We start from the raw sequence: 18,869 nt of genomic DNA, 5'->3' as shown, positions 1-18,869 counted from the left end.
AAGGTTTTTGCCGGACGCTTTGGCGCTTGGCGTCGCCGTCGCCGCCGTTGGTTATTCACCCCGCTGACCCGTGCAGGATGCAACCCCCGTGGCGCTGCCGCCTCCCTCCGCAACAAGCCCGCACGCGTCGGCGCAAGGCGCCGCGCTCGGTGCCCGTCCTGTTCTGCCGGTCTATAAATACGGGGGGGGGGGGGGGGATGTGTTGACGTGCAATTATCCACGTGGGGATTATTTGTAGATTGAAATGTGAAGGATTTCCCACTTGAGAAAGACGAGGCCGCCGAATGTTCCTGCGGCGAGCAATGTGGGCCAGTCGGGTTCGTTGGCTGCGTTTCTACATAAAACAGCATCTAGAGAGGGATTCAAAAACCAACTAAACAGGGTTTAACTGGATCATGCAGCAGGGAGCCTCGCTTTTAGTTCCACGAGGGCCGACTGCAGACGCATGACGCTTATATTTCACATTTTATATGTGCGTTGCACATTAAACTGCGAAAGCACTGGGTATGACAAGCCAGAGCACCCGGAAACGAGATGCGGTGAATGGTCCGAGGGTTAAGATATCCAGTGCAGTTTTATGGGTTTGGCCAGCAGGCCATGTGGTAAATGCTTGCAGTGACAGCGATGGAATCTTGCGTGTTTATAAACGAGCGTCGTTGGCTCTCACCGTGCAAGGATACGACGGGAAGTGACTTTGCCATAATTGTGCCGATGCCGTTTTACTGCTTCGCAAAGGGCCCTGTAGGAGATAGCATTTCAAGCAAAAACAAAGAAACGCATTTTATCGGTTTCTTCGCCACCGCGATAGTTTTGAACTCCCTTTTATCTCCACGACGCCACTCAGCAGTGACTCACGGGGGCAAGGACCTCAGCGATCAGCCGCGGGGGCCGAGGCCGCGGGCCTCAGCCGTATTTAACTCGTGCCTCATCCTACGTTTCACACGAGCAAAACGTAGGACGAGCCGACGACATTCTATCGCGATGAATGACGCTCCTCTGTCTTCCTCCCGGCAGCCGTGCGGAACGACCGGAACAAGAAGAAGAAGGATGTGGCCAAGCAGGAGCCCTCGGAGACCCTGGCCATGCCGGCCGAGATGGAAGTCCTCATCGAGAAGGTCCACAAGGCCCACCAGGAGACCTTCCCGTCGCTCTACCAGCTGGGGAAGTACACCATGGTGAGTCGGGCGACGTGTGCGCCGGGGACCGAGAGGTTCGCGCGTGTGCCCGGCAGGCGCTGCGGTGTGCGTGCGCGCGAGTGAGGCCGCGGCGTGGCGAGTGATGCGGTCCCCGTTCCCCCGGTGCTGTCGCTCGACTCGGCCGCGTTCGGGCTGATTTATTGCCACATGCTTCAGACCCCAGGTTTTGCTGTAGATACGGATCAGGCATTATTATCGCGAGGGGGGTGTTCTGGAGAGCGTAATGTCCGTGCCCTCGGCGCGCCTGTGCCTGCTGTGGCCGGGTACGACCGCTCGGGCCGCGCCTCCTCCCGTGAGTGTTGCGCGTGGGCGGTGGGGGGAGACGTCTTCGCGGCGGGTGCCAGGGTGGCGCTTGGTCCCTGTGCGTGAGCCACGGCGCCGCTCTTGGGTCGTGCGCCGCGTCGACTTGATGCTCGTTCTAGAAGCCGCCCCTCCCTGCTGATGAATTCCAATCTGGGATGTGAATTGTCATTTGATGGGGAAAAAAATAGGGCACTTGTCTGCAGCGAGAATTATATTGAGTCAGAATAACACATCCAAACTTCGTGGCCAGCAGACTTGGCATCTCGCTCCTGGACATACTGCGCTGCTGCCATGAGCGAGTATATAATAGCGGAACACGCTTATTTCAAACTTATTTATTCACGTGTTTATTTCGAGTAGCGCTCGCCAGGGCCGTCCATAGGGGGGTGGGGGTGGCGAGTGTGGGGCCCGGGACAACTCGCACACAATGTGCGCCCCCGCCCCCCCGACACCTTCAAACTAAAACGGAACTATGACATCTGACACCGGTGACGTCGAAGCGCGGGGGCCCCCCCAAAGCTCGGGGCCTGGGGCGTTCGCCCCGATTCGCCGCGTGTACCCTAGGGGACGGCTCTGGCTGGCACTAGCGTCCGTGTGGGTGACCTGCGCTGAGGTCAGCAGTGGCCCCGCCACTTGCGGCGGAGCGACGGAGCGGTGTGGCGTCCAGTGGCCTTGCATCCACTGCTGGCTCGCGAGCCTCTCACCCCCCTCCCCGTGTCCCCGACGTTGGGTCCCACGGAAGTAAATCCATTGGCCGCTGGTTTCTCGGCGTGTTACAGTAAAGTATCAACTTCGTGGCTCAGGATTTGTATCTCGTCGGTGTGGCACCAAAGTCAGTTGTAATGGTAATTAGTCGTGACAGAAAGCAGGTGAGCAGAATGCAGATGTGAAACCTGAACTGCTCGCCAGTCATAGCGGCAGCGTGGCGCAGGAGGTAGCACTGGTGCCTCACGGCAAGGAGCACCCCGGTTCACTTCGCGTTGAGGGCGCCTTTCTGCGTGGAGTTTGTGTGGAGTTTGTGTATTCTCCTACTGCTCTGTGTGGGTTTCCTCCGGGTTCTTCGGTTTCATCTCATAGCTAAAAAGAAAATACCCCACGCAACTTAACCGGTGTTGACTAAGAACATCCCCAATGCCGGAAGATTGCACTGCAAATGACTCAATTGGGATTACAGCACAACAGCAACATCGCCCCCTGCTGCGAAAACCCTCTAGGGTCCTCCCTGACAACAAAGAGTCCTTGTACGTAAGTCGAGCTCCTTTCGCACCCATATGTAGCCAGCCCTGCTAATCGGAGACTTGGTGAGGCTTTCATCGGTAAATCAGCGTAGTTGTAGTAATTACGCATTTCAGTTGGCGGTCGACATTCGAAGTGGACTGCGACCTTCTCAGGAATGACGCCGCCCCCCGTGGTCGCCCCCCCCCTACCGTGATCAAACAAATCACTCGAGACGCCGGAGTCTGGCAGCAGCAAGAGCGGTTCATGCGAACGCTGTCGCAAGTAGGTCGCACGTTTGGCGCGACGGCCCTTCGCCGGCTACGCGTCACGAACGGAGAGCGGCAAAGATACAGCTGCACATCCACCAGCACGGAGCACGTGCGCCCGGCACGACGTTTCTGCTGCCCGCAAGCAACGGTCACCAATGCCGAGCGCATCCGCCAGCGCCCTGGTCTCGACATCCACGGCCTTCGCCCAACGCAGGATCACGGCCGACGGGGGTGGGCGGGGGTTGCTCGTTAACCGTGCGCATGACGGATGCACGGCTTCCTCCGGGGGGGGTGGGTCAGGAGCCCCCCCCCTAAATCATCCGGCGCTCGCTCGTCGCCTGCGGCGAAAACCACAATGGCGTACGTCGGCAGCGCCACCTCACCACTGATCCTGCGGCCCTGCTCACGCAACCGCCGGGAGAAGAGCCTCCAATGGAGGAGCTCCTCAAGAGGGTATTTGGCCTACTCTTCTACACTGGCCAAAACGTCATGGAAGGGCTGGGACTACCCACACTTTACCCCACTATGCGCTGATGTGCCCGTGTGCACCCCACCCCCTGCCCCCCCCCCCCACCCGCTGGGTGCACAGAGGCGTGGGAGATTGATCCAGCAACCTCTGGATTGCAAGTCCCCAGCAGCCTCCCCACCCTTTGTCTGTAATACATGGGGTTGCGAACACCATGCTAACATTCCACGGTTGTGTTTCATTGAGCACTTTATAGGTATTCTTGGTTTTTACAGTTAAGTCACGTACAAGGGAAATAATGAAATAATAAAAATTAAACAATAACATTCTCACGACGTTTCATTATTTCCCTTCTACGTGACTTTACAGAAAGAACCAAGAATATGAATCCCTGCAGTCACGAAAGCTTAAAATCGAAATTTAACCACTTGATAGAAGTTGAACAATTTTATTTTCCCAGGTTAGGTCCACTGAGCTACATATCTCTTTTCAGAAGCGACCTGGCCACAAATGACAGTTCAACAAATTGGCTTATCGCGTGGAAATGTATAGCAGTCAAATACTCCAAAAGCATGTTTCTAAATCTGAAAGGGAAAAACCAGAGGACCCGGAGAAAATCCACGCCACCACGGGGAGAACATGCAAACTCCACATATACAGGTGTCGGGGTTGGGATCGAACCCACGACCTCCTGCATACCAGGCGAGGTAGTGAACATCTCGCCACCGCGGCACCTTTCTGTGTGAAGTTTGTATGTTCTCCTCCTCTTCTGTATGGGTTCCCTCCAGGTTCTCCGGTTTTCATCCCATAGATAAAAAAAAACACTCAGCGTAAACCGCGTAACGTAAGCTGTGTAAACAGCGCGTGCTTGTTTCCTCGCGATGGCCACAGAGGGGATCATCGGCCGTGCACTCTGGGCCCTTTCCACCCAGAGGCGAGCAGGCGAGCGATTCGTATTTGAAAGTCAGCCGAAAGATTTCACTCCAAGGAGAGAAAAAAAAAACACACACACTTCAAGATAAAATTAATTGTCAAAGAGTGATATTAAAAGTGCTCTCATGTCCTCTAAATTTGCTCCATCAATGGGAATCTTTAAAGTATAAATGCCAGCGCTTCCTTTGAACTGTCAATGCGTATTGATTGGGCCTTCTGACCTACATACAGCCGCCGCCGTTTGAAGCGCCGGGCCAGTGCCCTTGAAGCCGCCCAGTGTCTGGGTGTCTGGCCTCCGCGGCTATAAATGCCGAGGGTCGGTGGCGGCCGCGGGTCGCGTGCGAGCCTGGCGCTGACCTGGTGACATGTGAATCACAATTCCTCTGAGCGCTTTTTTCAAAGCCCGACGTTTACTGCTACCACGGCGCATTCCGAGGTACACAAGGGATTCGAGACAGGCCTTTTAACATTTATAGCGTCATTTATTTCCATAAATTGAGGGGGGGGGGGGTGATGGTGGCTTGTAAAATTTCCGGGATTGCAGCATCCCCGAGCAAAGAGTTGTTTGGCGTGCTCGTATAACAACGGGAAGGTCTGCGCGTTTGCACAAGCCCCGCTTGTCATTTCTCCACTCGTGATTTTGATTTATCTCTGTCGGTTCTTAAAATAGAGAGATGAGGAGCCATTGCGGCTCTGTGCTCGTAATGTGAGCGGCAGGCCTTAGTTGCGCTTGCACGAGCACCCTGGCGCATTCGCTGCGTGTGCCGCATCCCGGGCCTTCCTCCCAAGTGCTGACTACGATGCCGGATATTTACGCAGCAAAGCACCGCCAAGTCTCGAGAGAATTTTTTTTTTTTACGTCAGTCCCGCTTACATGCTCGCAGAGTGTTTCGCCAAATTCCATTCAATCGTGAGAAAAGGCAGGAATGCTAAAAGCTCCGCACGGATAGATGAAAAAAAATCCATCGCTCTACTACCATCGCCTGGCCACCTTGCAGCCGAAGCTGCTGTATTGCCAGGCGGACTACTCGCCAAGCTCAGACCCTCGCGTCTCAGATGCGACGAGGCCGGCTGCGCTCAGGGCGATGTAGCTGCAGGCTCATTTCTGCGGCGACGATCGCTGCCGAAGGGCAAAAGCCACGCGCACCGGTGCGCGTGGCTGTGTTGTGATTCGCGACGAGCAACACTTGCGGCCATGCGTTTTCCCAAACGGAACGCACGCGAATCGGTCGCGTTAATCGTCTCGCGAACAATAACAAGAATGATGATGACTGCGCGGAGCCGGTCTGTGGCGCCAGCTGCCTGCGCGTCTCCGGCCGCGGTCGCGGCAGCGCCGTCACCGCCGATCTCGGGCGATCGGGCGATAGCCGGCGGCGGCCGCCCTCCTTGACATTTCCTCGCAGGTCGCGGCGCCGTCGCGCACGTCCACGCGACGCTGAGTGCGCTGTCTCCCAATCCCGTGGCTTTGAAAAGGTCACCGGATCGCAGTGGCAAACGCGGGAGCTGGCGGACGTAGGTGGGGAGAGAGTGAGTGGGGAGAGAGTGAGTGGGGAGAGAGTGAGTGGGGAGAGAGTGAGTGGGGAGAGAGTGAGTGGGGAGAGAGTGAGTGGGGAGAGAGTGAGTGGGGAGAGAGTGAGTGGGGAGGCGGGGGAGCAGCCGCTAGCGACGGACGTGCATCGCGTGCAGCACGCACACCGTTCGCCACGTGCAGGACGCGCAACCAGACACCCGCACCACTTGCACACATCACGCACACACGGCGCGCACTACATACAGAAAAGACGAAAATCTTCGCTATAGCTTTAACAGACTGTTGTAGCAAGGGCTGGTTAGAGAGCATCTATGAAGGCCGGCACGGTACACGAGGGGGTGGGTGGCTGGCACCATGCCCGACCACCTTTTTCTTCCCAGTGGCGATATTTACACACAGCACCGGGTACTAATTTCAGGCTGAGTTGACCTAGGGTTATTCCCAGGACCGGTTCAGATAATCGTCACTGGTGTTGGCCGTGAGCGGGAATCGAAACCCGGGTCGCCGGCTTCATAACGCAGCGTAGCGCTAACTGCTACGCCCCCCCCCCGACCCACCCATGTACCCACGTACATCATACACAACAACAACAACCGCCATTCACCACTTAGTGGCGGTGAAGTCACCATGACGCATGTGCCAGGCTATGTGCACCTTGAGGCCACGCGAAGTGTCGAACGCCCGCCGGCAGGAGGTCACGGGGCAGACCCAGATGCCACGGGTCGACTGACTGAGATGACCGAGATGACTGGCTGATGCACCACCTGTGCCCCCTACTGTGCCAACTTGCTGTGCTTTAGCCACCCGGCGCTCCGCTCGTTGTTGTGAGCGTCGCTCCTCCGCCCTCCGTTGTTGTTGGAGGACGACTGCCTCCAACTGCGCAAGAGCACACACGCCGCATTCGTACCGCGCGCGAGCGCACGACAGACGCCCCACGCTGCCAGGTGGCCGGTCGAAGGGATTCCGTGTCCGGGTGCGCGCCGGTGCCGAGGTTGTTTTCTCTGCGCGCGGACGTGCGAGTGCACAAACAAGGGATGGCCACCGCCACCAGACAGCCAGCCAGCGTGGAGTGTTCGTCCGCCCAAGAGGAGAGAGTTAATACATCGGGAGTTGCTGGTGAGACTTCACGGAGGTACCTCTGGGGCTTTGTGGAAGATGCAGCACTTTAAGTGGTGGCATTGTTGTGGCGTGCGTCTCAAAAGCAGAGAAAGCTTTTAAAAGCTCTAACGCTCTGAAATTCAATCATTCACGGTTGATGTTTATATAAAATAAGGGGGAAAAAAATCGCCGTTTGAAAATTAAAGGTAGTGGTTTCGATCGCAGCCTGTCGCATCATAAATCATCATCGTCAGCCATGGCCACTCCACTGCTGGATGAAGGCCTTCGCAAGCGGGCGCCAACTTTCATGATCCTGCGATTCTACGAGCGAATCTAAATTCGTTGTACACACACGGTGTCATTTGCAAGAGGCGCGACAGGTCACATTTTTTTGCGGAGTGCTTTATCTCTCTGTGACGAGTACGCTTCGGCAGTCCCGCTTCCCAGAGATTCACGTTTTTTTTTCGGCCTATTTTCCGAGGCAAGTAATAAACGCGGAGCGACAGATGCGACGACCCGCCCCCACCCCCCCAAGGGCTGGCACACGGAGGATGTGTCTCCTATTTTTATTGAGGAACAACTCCGGTGCCCCTGGGACAAACCAAATAAACCCGTTTGAAGTTTGTGCTGAAAGTGTTGCACTCCCACGCGTAATGCAGCCTTAACGGGGGGAGGGTGGGGGGGGGCGTGTGCATTGGCAACATTTTCATCGCGATAAGGAAATCGCTCTGAACATTCTGACGCGGCTTCACAGGGCTGACGTTTATCTGGAATGGCTGGTGCCACTTTTCGGACAACTCGCTCTTCGTGGGGGCGAAGTGTTTGCGCGAGGTGTCCCTCGGTAACCGAGAATTAGCGGCGGCCTCGCTCGGCGGAGCGTTGCGAAAAGGAGTCCCGATGGGAGCGACGGGCGGAAAAAAAAAATATAGGGAAAAGTTTCGAGTAAAACAATGCCTTGCTTTCGTATTGATTTCAACGAAGCCGTCGGGACATGGGGGGGTGAGAAGTTTGACTTTGCTCGATGCCTTTGTGTTGTACATTAAGGCCACACTTTGCATAAATCGATCGACAAGGTCATTTAGTGGCAGCATCTTGAGTCCTTCTCACGAGAGGGCCGCGGCGTCCGCGTTGTTCTTAAGCCGGCGAGCGCACGGGGACCTTCCGTGGAGGTGGCATGGCAGGGTGTCGTTATATTGCTCCCCTCGGACACCCGCGTTAGGCCGAAAAATTGCACATTAACCCTTTTGCCTTCCGAGACTTTTGCAAGTTGCAGGGAAGATCCCGTTCACCACTGAATGTTGGAATGCGCAAGCGATTCGCGTTCATTTTATTTTGAGAGGCGTAGTAGCGCCCTTCTTCTTAATGGCATTGTACTCATCGCAGAGAACTGTAGTGACACGACCGCACTCTTATGATTTTATTTTACTTTTTCTCCAGCTTTCTGTTCCAATGACATACACTTACGTCATGGGAATGGAATGACATACACTGATGGGAAAGGGTGAAGCAGAATGACCAACCGTGAGTTGAAATGTGTAGCTTATGTTGCGTAAACTTTCGGCCTTTGAATGTTGGTGCGGGTGGAGGGTGTTAGGAATTTCATGGTAAAATAGTATGCCTGTTACGATGCATTCATTCGTGTGTGTCAGAATCAAGTTTATATTTTTTATCTGCACTTGATAAAGTAACCCTGTGGGCTCTAAAGTGGTGCCATGGTGATGAGATGTTAACTACCTCGGAGGTCATGAGTTTGATTCCGACCCTGACGCCTGTACATTTGGAGTTTGTGTTTTCCCCGTGGTCGCGTGGATTTTTCTCCCGGGTCCTCCGGTTTTTCCTTCCACATTTTTTTTTTAATCAACATTCATGTTAGAGTATTTGGCTGCTATAAATTTCCACGCGATAAGCCACTTCATTGACCTTCTCAATGTGGCTTACCTGGTAAAACAGACAAAGAGTAACCAATAGTAAATAGTAGGCGCTGCATTTGTAGCATTGCAAAAAAAAACAAGATTCTTGAATCAGATCTGAACCCCCGTATCTTGGCAGTTCATTGAATCACCAGGGGATGAATTGTTCCATCGTTCCAGGAAACTGTAAGCAACTTGGCAGTTCAACATTAAACCACGCGCAAGGCAAGTGTCGGAGATTAAATCAGGAAGAGGAGGTTGCAATGGGCGTGATGCAGATGCAGGACGGAGGAGGACAGGTTACCCAGGCCGGCATTGCAGTGACACCCAGAGGTCGGCAGATGGTGAGACAGACCTTGGTGGCTGAACGTCGAATGCATTACAACCGAGTGATATATCAGAAGTAAAGCGATGGCACAGCCTGGTGGCATCAGCAGCATTGTTCGTGGTGACCTCTTGTACGTATCTAAGTACGTTGAGCTTTTTTTGCACCGTACATAGCCAACCGTGCTAATCGGCGGCGCTGGGGGGGAAGGACAAACTTGAGTCGGTTCTTTCCCCGAGTCCTTCACTAGCGGTCTGAGTCTCTCGCGAGTGCTGAGCGAGGGGCTTGAGTGTCGTCGCCCACCCGCCGCCCGCTGACCGCTGACGTCGTGGCGTCCGCAGAACTCGAGCGCCGACCACCGTGTGCAGCTGGACCTGGGCCTGTGGGACAAGTTCAGCGAGCTGGCCACCAAGTGCATCATCAAGATCGTGGAGTTCGCCAAGCGCCTGCCCGGGTTCGTCAACCTCTCCATCGCTGACCAGATCACGCTGCTGAAGGCCGCCTGCCTCGACATCCTGGTGAGAGCGCCACGGGCGATGGTGGCGGCACTGCCGCCGCGGCCGTGCAGCTTTGCACTCGGCACTCTCTCGTGTTTGCTAACTAACTGTTAACAACTATTTTTTTTATTTCAACCAGGTAAGGCCCACTGAGCTATGTAGCTCTTTTTCAGCAGCGACCTGGCTACAAACGAAGTGGCTTATCGTGTGATATTTACAGCAGCCAAATACTCTTAAACTCGTGTTTTTAAATGTGGGGGGATAAGCCGGGGGACCTGGATAAAAATCCACGCGACCACGGGGAGAGCATGCAAACTTCAAATACACAGGCATCAGGGTTGGGATTGAACCCACGACCTCCTGTATACCAGGCGAGTTAGTTAACATCTCACCACTGTGGCGTTGCTGATGATATCGTCACCATGACAACATGAGGAAATTATATAAGAAACATAAATAAAGAAGGATTTATTAAGTTAGGCTCAAGGTGAACATTATCAAAACGAAATTAGCGTACAAATAAATACTGTAGAAAATGTTTTGAAAGAAAGCTCGTGGTCAATGTGTCCGAGTCCGTGTGTATGTCTACAGCAGTTATTGAAAGTGAATTGGGATTAAAATAACAATAATGATACGGCAGACGAGAGCAGGTTGACATTTTCAGAAATCTGAAGCTACTAATGTTAATGCAACGTGCCAATGCGCCTAGAGGATTGACCTGCTGTGGAATATGGACCGGAAACGTGGAAAATGCAACAAAAATCGTAAAATTGTGCAGAGAAGCATGATTATCGTCAGCCAAGGCGGCCGTGTCTCATAGGCGCACACAAGGCAGCTTAATGCTCTAACCCTGCTGCCCATCGCCTCGACCCCCACCGACATCCTCTCCATTAGAACATAACCACGACTTCAGCTGCAACCCCCCTCTTGAGCTTTTAACCTTTGTCCATCTCCCGTACCTCCTCGTGGCATCCAAAGAACTTCCGTGGAGCTGGCTGGAGCGTATTCTCTCGGGAGATCGGGGGGTGGGTTTGGTGCGGGCGTAGGTGCCTCCTGGTTTTTCACGATTTTCCCTTTTTCCCCGCTTTGTTTTTTTTTGCTGAAGGGGGCAGGAATCCGAAGGAAGGGGGGGAACTGCAAACGATTGCCTACCCTGCCGCGAGAGAGGGAGAGAGGTTCTTTTGCGGTCACAGTGCCAATTGTGCTCTGGGGTTTGTCTTGCCGAGTTCACTGCCTTGAGCGGTTCAACGCCACCGTTTCTCCTCGTTTACGAATCCAAATAATTGGAGAAGAGATGTCGGCAAACGGCGTTTCACGCCAAAATGTTCCAATTAAAATGTTTTTCGAGGCGCGTAAAAAAAAAAAACCTTAATCAACGTTAAATTAAAAACGACAAGGGGCAAGCGACGAGGGGTTTCGGCGCCGCCAAGCACTTCAACAAAGCCGCGTGCGTCGTGGCAGGCAGATCACCGCGGCGGACGGGTCGCTCCTTCGTTGTGTCCCTCGGCATGAGGAGTGACAGTCCCGTAATGCCACACGGCTGTCGTCCGTGTGTCGCCCTCGGACAGACCTTAATTTTAATGAGCTTTTTTTTTTTTTTTCCAACGTAGCGCAAGGCCGCGGCGGCTGCGAAACACTGAAGGGCAGCTTTGAAGTGAGGCCTAGCTATAACATTCTGTCAGGGGCCTGACCTTGCCTTGGCCTTGACTCAAAGAGATCTCTTCACCGCCCGTGATGGATTGGATAACTTAAAACAGTGCGTGGCTGACAGCCCATCTGTCTGCCTTTAAATATCGAGCGATCTGGCAGTCAATTCATCTTACTCGTTTTGGGGAGATTGGACGCTGCTGGTGTTTATGGGGCGAGAGGACCTGTGTTGAGTTGATGTGTCAGTGGCTCCGGATTATTATTAACACTGAAGGAAGGTAAAGTGGGAATGCAAACTCGGAAATATGCGTCGTAGAAAAGCCACAACAAAGGTGAAGGCAACTTTGCCGCACCGCCAAACACCACCATCTCTGTTTTCCACATCGGCTCGGTTTCAATTGCACTGAACCGTTGCTTGTGTCCTGATTTACTCCGCGCATGGGCACTGCGGCCCAGTTTTCAGTTTCCAATAGCGCTCGCAGTGTTCTGTATCATCAGTTATCCAATACGATGTGTCTCCTCTGCAGCGCCTTGCTTGTTGTCTGCTTATTAAATAGATGTCTTTCTGCCCAGGGCATAGCATCCATATTCGTCCTTGAATGACACGTTGGGCCAAACTAGTCTGTTAAATTATGATTTCCGTTGCTTTATTTCGTTGCAATGTTTTTTAAAAATTTAATTTGATCTCTTACTCATCCTTCTCTTCACAATCTTTATCAATAAATACCAATTATTTTTTAGTTGAATCTAAATGTCGTTTTTGCGCTCAAAATACACCACTGCGTTTAGGCTTACTGTGCTTTGTATTTTAAGAAAATTGGGAAAATCCATATTCAGTTTATCACCCAAAGAAAATCAACATATCTATTTTATTTTGACTAAATATGGGTGATTTCTTTGGCTTTATTTTTCAATTAAAGTGAATTCCTCCATTATGCTTAGGCTCACACTGCTGTATATTGAAGGGATTTGGAAAATTCCACATTAAAAGTCTCACGCAAAATAAATCGACATACTAACCTACGTCGATTTTAGCCAAAATGGCCCAATTATTGAACGTTATTTTTTTTTTATTAAAAAGCGAATTCCTCCATTGCGTTGTCTTAACGTGCTATATACAGAATCAGAGTAAATTGGAAAATTCCACGTGAAAATTTTCACCCCAAAAAAAATCGACAGACTAAATATAAACCATTTATGACTAAAAATTGACTGCTGTATTTTACATAAATTCCTCTGTGCTGTTTAAGAGTTAATAATAATACATTACACTAGTCCCTCGGTTAATAGTGACAGTTGTAAACGGTTTTTCGGTTATCGTTTAACGTTAACATTTTGATTAACGGGATTGTTACATTATGCACGCGGGCGTCAATTTCGGCCAATCCGAGTGCTCGTAAGTGGGGCTGAGCCATGCCCTCAGCCAATCAGCGACGCCCATTTATTATCGTTTAGAGCTCGACTGGCTTTGTTTACATTGTCACGTTTTCTGTTTTGGCAGTGGAAACAGTTCTCAACTTATAAGTGAAATCGATTAACAGTTATGTTGGTCCACAGTAGTTTTTGGGGGAACGGATTGAAAACGTTAAACGAGGGGCTACTGTATTAATGTAGAGTACCTTGCTTTGAAAAATCACAAAGCGCTCTTCACGTGAAGAGTCGAGTTTCCGTAAATGAATAAACGACATTGCACCGAGCCCAGCGATGGCGTAGGACGTTAAGCTTTCAGTCACGGCTTAAAATCATCGGCGTCGTCCGAGTCGCGGACACGGCTGGGGTGGCGGGCCTTGTCGAAAGGTTGGGGGGGCCAGCGAACGATGGAGGCCGCCGGTGCCTCCACCATGCCAGTGTCCGGTTAACACTTTCCCTCGTTACTCATCTTCATATTACGGTTGATTTACCTTCAAGTGCGTTTTGTCCTTCCGCGCGAGGATGAGGAGTTCAACAACAACAAAAACAGCAAACGATTCACCTTTCCAAAGTGCACGTTTAAAAAATGGGTTTATTGAGACCGGCTCAGCGAGAAAGGTTACTGCGTGAATACGGGAGAATTCTTAACAATGTATCTTTTAACCGAAATAATTGTTAATCGATTAAGAGATTGAGGATTTGCAGGCCGCGTCATCCATGGCGGTGAGCGCGTCAGCGAGCCAGCGCCACGCTCGCCGCTGACCCTAACAAGTTCATAAACTCTTCGCCTTGGTGGCAGCACTCTCTGGCTTTTGTCTGGATGAAGAGCAATTTCTAGGTCTGCCCTCAGATAAGTTAGCGGGAAGAAGGCTTCAGTTTGCTCTACGGTGGGTTGCTTCAATGCCTCCGTTGAAATATCGGAGTTCCCAGCGGTTCACTGCTCTCCAGGTCGTGCAATCCGATCGGCGTTTCCACAATTTCATGCCGAAAATATGAATATCCGTTTACGAACTTGGATCTGCCGTGAAATGTGCCGATTCGATTCAGCGTGAACCGTTGATTCTTGAGGTACTTTAAACCCGGATGTTCTTTAGTGGCAACACTGCAGCCAAGTGTGTCTGTCTCTCTCTCTCCGCCTTGGCATCCGTCCCCCCCCAGATCCTGCGGATCTGCACGCGCTACACCCCGGAGCAGGACACGATGACGTTCTCAGACGGCCTGACGCTTAACCGCACGCAGATGCACAACGCGGGCTTCGGGCCGCTCACCGACCTCGTGTTCACCTTTGCCAACCAGCTGCTGCCCCTGAGTGTGGACGACACGGAGGCTGGCCTGCTCGCCGCCATCTGCCTCATCTCTGGAGGTGCCGGCAGACCCTGGCCACAGCGTGGCCTTTCGTGCAGTGTAGCCGTTCCCGCTCATGGCAACCAACACCAGTGCCGATTATTCGAACCGGTCCTGGGCCTCCCCTAGGTCGACTCAGCCTCAAATGAGTACCTGGTGCAGTGTGTGTAAACATCGCCACTGGGGATACAAAGGCAACCGGGCGTGGTGCTGGCTCGTGTGCCATGCCGGCCTTCATAGGTGCTTGCGAACAGCACTTGCCCTAACAGTCCGTTAAGGCTATTCGGTGGATCTTTGTGTGTGACCTTACATGCGTGCGCAAGTGTACAGTATGTGCATGCATGGGGAGTATCGTAGTTGGCGCACTGTCCTATGAACCCGGTGACCCCAGTTTGATTCCCTTTCACAGCCAAAATCGGTGACAGATATCTGAAACTGGATCAGGGCCTCTCCCTAGGTCGATTGGGTCTTAAATGAACACCTAGCACACATTAATTATCAGCACTGGGGAGACAAAGGCGGCTAGACGTGGCGCTGGCCACCCACCCACTCATGTGCTGTGTCAGCCTTAATCGGTGCTCGATAAAAGCACTTGGGAAAGGGTGGCGCAGCGGTAAGCGGACTGCGCTATGAACCAGGCGACCGGAGTTCGATTCCTACTCACAGCCAACATCGGTGACGAATATCTGAACCGGTCCTGGGCCTCCCCTAGGTCGTCTCGGCCTCAAATGAGCACCTGGTTAAGTGTGTAAACATCGCCACTTGGGAGACGAAGGCGGCCCGGGCGTGGTGCTAGCCACCCACCCGCTTGTGTGCCGTGCTGGCCTGGATGGGTGCTCGCTGACAGCACTTGCCCCAACAGTCTGTTAATGCTATATGGGGGATCTTTGTCTTTTGTGCGCGCAGACCGGCAGGACCTGGAGGAGCCAGAGAAGGTGGAGCGGCTACAGGAGCCGCTGCTGGAAGCCATGAAGGTGTACGTGCGCCGGCGGCGACCCGACAAGCCACACATGTTCCCCAAGCTCCTCATGAAGATCACCGACCTACGCGGCATCAGTGCCAAGGGTGAGCTCGCCGTCACAAAGCGGCACGGCCACCACCGGCTGAGCAGGTGGAAGTTCGGTCCGTAGAACTGGTGTTGTGTCAAACACTCCTTCAGTTATGGTTCAAGTGTGAGCCATCTTGAAATGGTCAAACCTAAGAGAAATATCAGTTTGAGCATTTGATACAAATGGCCACAGGATTTTGCCATCTTCGGCCATGCCATAGCCCCGCTTAGTGTGAGCTGTCAACCTGTTCCGATGACCCAGAAAAAAAACTAAAATTAATTAACTCTATCGATATCGAGGCTCCCACAAGGCCATGCGGGAGGGCGTGTGGCAGTTTGGTGTTTGCTGTTAGAGTGCGGTCGTGTCGTTACAGTTCTTTGCGGTGATTACAATGTCTTTTAAAACAATGGCACTAAGCCTAAATAAAACGAATGCTAACCGCTTGGGCGTTCTGTGATTCAGCGGTGAACGGCACACCCACCCTGCAACTCGCAGATGTCTCGGAACGGTCGTAATGCACAACAGGGGTGGTCCTATGCCCACATGCTGCGCAAAGTTGCCGCGGCGCCACAGGCATCATCACCCCCCCCCCACCCCCAACGTCGCTATCCATCCGAACCGCCCGTTGCGCCCGCTCTCTCGCTTGTGCCCCGGCAGGTACGGAGCGGGTGATCACGCTGAAGATGGAGATTCCGGGCTCCATGCCTCCCCTCATCCAGGAGATGCTGGAAAATTCGTACGGCTCGGAGGCGGGGTGCACGACCAGCGGAAGCTCGAGCCCCGGCACACCCGAGGCCACGCCGCCCACGGCCGGCACGCCCGAGCCGGCGCACGTCGCGCCGCACGGGAAAGGACTGGCGCTCGCGCAGAAGACAAGCTCCAAGATCTCGCAGACCCCTCCCGTGGCCGGCAACTGATGCTCCGCGCGACGGTGAAGAGCCACAAGCAATTGGACTCGTGCAGGAAGTTGACCTTTCTGTCGCACGCGAGCGAAACTTTTCAAGGTCGATTCAAAAGGAGAGGAAAAAAAAGCGTTGTTTTATAAGACTGTTAATTGTTTGAGCCAACGGCTCCATATAATTAAGAACGTTTTACGAGTGTGAACTTTTTCAAAATCCCGTCATTAAAAAAACGGGTTCATCGTTGGGATTTTGGCCACTGGGAGATGCGTTGCAGAAGACTGCTCCAGGAAGTGTTTTCCAGCAATGTAAATGTGCACATGAAGGTGATGTTTGTACTGTTGCTCAATTTCACATCTTGCAGCAGCAGCAAACGTGTGGAGCCAATTCAGTTGTCACATTGGAAAGATTTAGTGAGAATGGTTGAATATCCCAAGTTTGAACACATGAAGAAATTACAAGCATTCTTTTTTTAATGAAAAGCACTGCTTTAGTTAAACAATTGTTTTCTAATGCCTTCTGAAGTTCAGTTAATAGTGCATTTGTTTTAATAAATAATACATCTGGGCAATTGGTTGACCAATGTCTTTTCTTCAATGTATTTTTCAAGTATCACTAAAGGTGCAATGTTTATTGTGGATTAACACAAATTGGCCGCAAATGACAAGTCTGGGATTACATCATTTACACCGGACATAATAGGTAGACAAGATAAGGCGTAATTATTTTGTATGAAAACCAGATTAGTTTGGGAGGTCTGAATGCGAGTTCACAGGAGGATGTGAAAACGCCCTCTGGGTCTTTCCCACCCACACAGGCAAGAGCTTTGTCAACACCAGCATTTATAGAGTATTACATTCAGCTATGAGTGCGAGAAGCAAAGTTAGGTTGAGCCGAAACATTACTGCAGTTTTAGAGGGCTGCTTGTTCATGTTCCGACGGTAAATAAATGAAAGTAATAATTTTTTTGTTTCCAAAACACAAGTCACTTTAATATTTTTGTACCGATTTTGAAAAATGAAAAAAAAAATATCAAATGAAATGTTTCGCAAACTACTGTTTTATTGAATCTTTCAGATGTCTTGTATCTATGAGTTGTACTTTTAAAAAGGTTGGGGGGGGGGGGTGGAAATGTCATTTTGTGATGTTTTATGCCTTCCTTCAGGTCGTGAAGGACGGAGGGATGTCTAAGATCATTGTAACGACTGTTGCCATGGGACTGTAACATATTTGCCTTTTCAAGTATTCACGAGCACGTCATGTAGGTCTTACGCTGACGAGTAGTCTTAATTTAATGAATAATTTGCAAGTATTTTGAGCACATGTATTTTACTACACTGAAGGATTTTGTGGAAAAGTTTAAATTAGCCACTTTTCTACTTCCTCACATTAAATTGTAATCATGAATCCTAAAAACTTTGTAACCGACTTCCCCCATTTTTTGTTTTAATACGCCAAGGCATTTCACTACCGTATGTTTACACTCGTCACAAGCAGGGTTTTGAAAAGAATCGTTCACCATTTTATGCAAACCCTCACTTCATAGATGAATGTTGTGAAAGGGGTTGCGTGGAGCATTGTTTTGTATGTTGTCAAGCCCTCTGATTCAGTAGGCCGCTGTCACCACGTGTATTCTCATATTTGCTGAAAACATGTAAACTGCCATAACAGAATTAGGATTTTTTGGTTTGTAGATTTGAGTCACTTGTGGTGATTTGTATATACTTTAGCTAAGTCCCGAAGTTCAGATGAAACATTGCAACTTTTCTCAACCTATCAACAGAAAAATAAAGTATATTTATCTTAATGTACTTCAAGAAATGTTATGGTTGGTCATTACAGAACATTTGGAACACTGGTTGACTGAATTAATGAGTTACTTATCTGGTGCTTAACTTGAGCATGCTAATCCACCTTATTCATTGTAATATGAAATTTACTTGAGTATTTTTAAGATTAAAATGTAAATTTTGGCCAAATCTGACTTTCAAATAAGTATTGTTATCCAAGTTATATTTAATAAACAGCACATGTATGTGACATGATTGCAACCTGGAAAATAATTGAAGGTCATAATTTCGTAAAAATCTATGGGAACTATTACTTATGATTTCATTTTAACATATTACGATTAATGATAAAAAAGGTGTAATCTGGCCCCCATACTTGCAGCCAACATGGCCAGGTGCAAAGTCACTCATCCAGCACACAATAATGTAGACAATAAAAACGTGTTTATTTTTCAAAAAGTAAAAGTTATAAAGAGTAACAACTTAAAAAGTTTGCTGGAGAAAAGACTGAGACACAAACTGAGAGAACAACATCTCAAGGAGTAGTGAAGAAAGGTTTACAGAATGGAAGACTTGCAAGAATGATGTTTTTCAGTCACAATATACAGGCATGTCAAGAGGGGTGGGGAGGTGGGGGAAAGAGGTGGGTTGTGGGGGAGAGGTGGGTGGGGGGGGTAGAGGTGGGGGCACATTCATTGGCACCTCCGATTATCACGGTTGGCTATGTACAGTGTGAAAGACGTTCAACATACATCTGCAAGCACTGGTTTTTCATGTGTGTGGTAAGTGTTAAATTTTGTTTTATTACTTCACTTAAAATTTTTCATTTGCTTTTCTCACGTTAAAAAAAGGTGTTCAAGAGTAAAATATGAAGGGGATTGAACCGCAAGTCTGCTTTTAACGTGGGAGTCGATGGGAAAACCATGAGTTTTCGTTTAACGAGCAACTTTCGTGAACCGCATCTTGCTTGCTCAGCGAAACCAG

The 18,869-nt window shown here is 50.8% G+C and overlaps 1 protein-coding gene across 7 annotated transcripts in view; it reads left to right on the top strand.

Annotated features, from left to right (window-relative positions):
• The window catches only part of LOC144943535 (retinoic acid receptor beta-like), a 112,794-nt gene extending 94,709 nt beyond the window's left edge, over window positions 1-18,085 (top strand). For all 7 annotated transcript variants that reach the window (XM_078871079.1, XM_078871080.1, XM_078871078.1 and 4 more), the window contains 5 exons: window positions 1,015-1,175; window positions 9,591-9,767; window positions 13,962-14,166; window positions 15,054-15,212; window positions 15,854-18,085. In XM_078871079.1, coding sequence (XP_078727205.1) covers window positions 1,015-1,175; window positions 9,591-9,767; window positions 13,962-14,166; window positions 15,054-15,212; window positions 15,854-16,113 — 962 coding nt within the window. In that variant the 3' untranslated portion in view covers window positions 16,114-18,085. The remainder of the gene's footprint in view (window positions 1-1,014; window positions 1,176-9,590; window positions 9,768-13,961; window positions 14,167-15,053; window positions 15,213-15,853) is intronic.
• Window positions 18,086-18,869: the final 784 nt, after the last annotated feature.

This window comes from Lampetra fluviatilis, chromosome 31, assembly GCF_964198595.1.
Source record: "Lampetra fluviatilis chromosome 31, kcLamFluv1.1, whole genome shotgun sequence".
Classification (NCBI taxonomy): Eukaryota; Metazoa; Chordata; class Hyperoartia; order Petromyzontiformes; family Petromyzontidae; genus Lampetra; species Lampetra fluviatilis.
The sequence above is the reverse complement of the archived record's forward strand: the minus strand, read 5'-3'. Positions and strand labels throughout refer to the sequence as shown.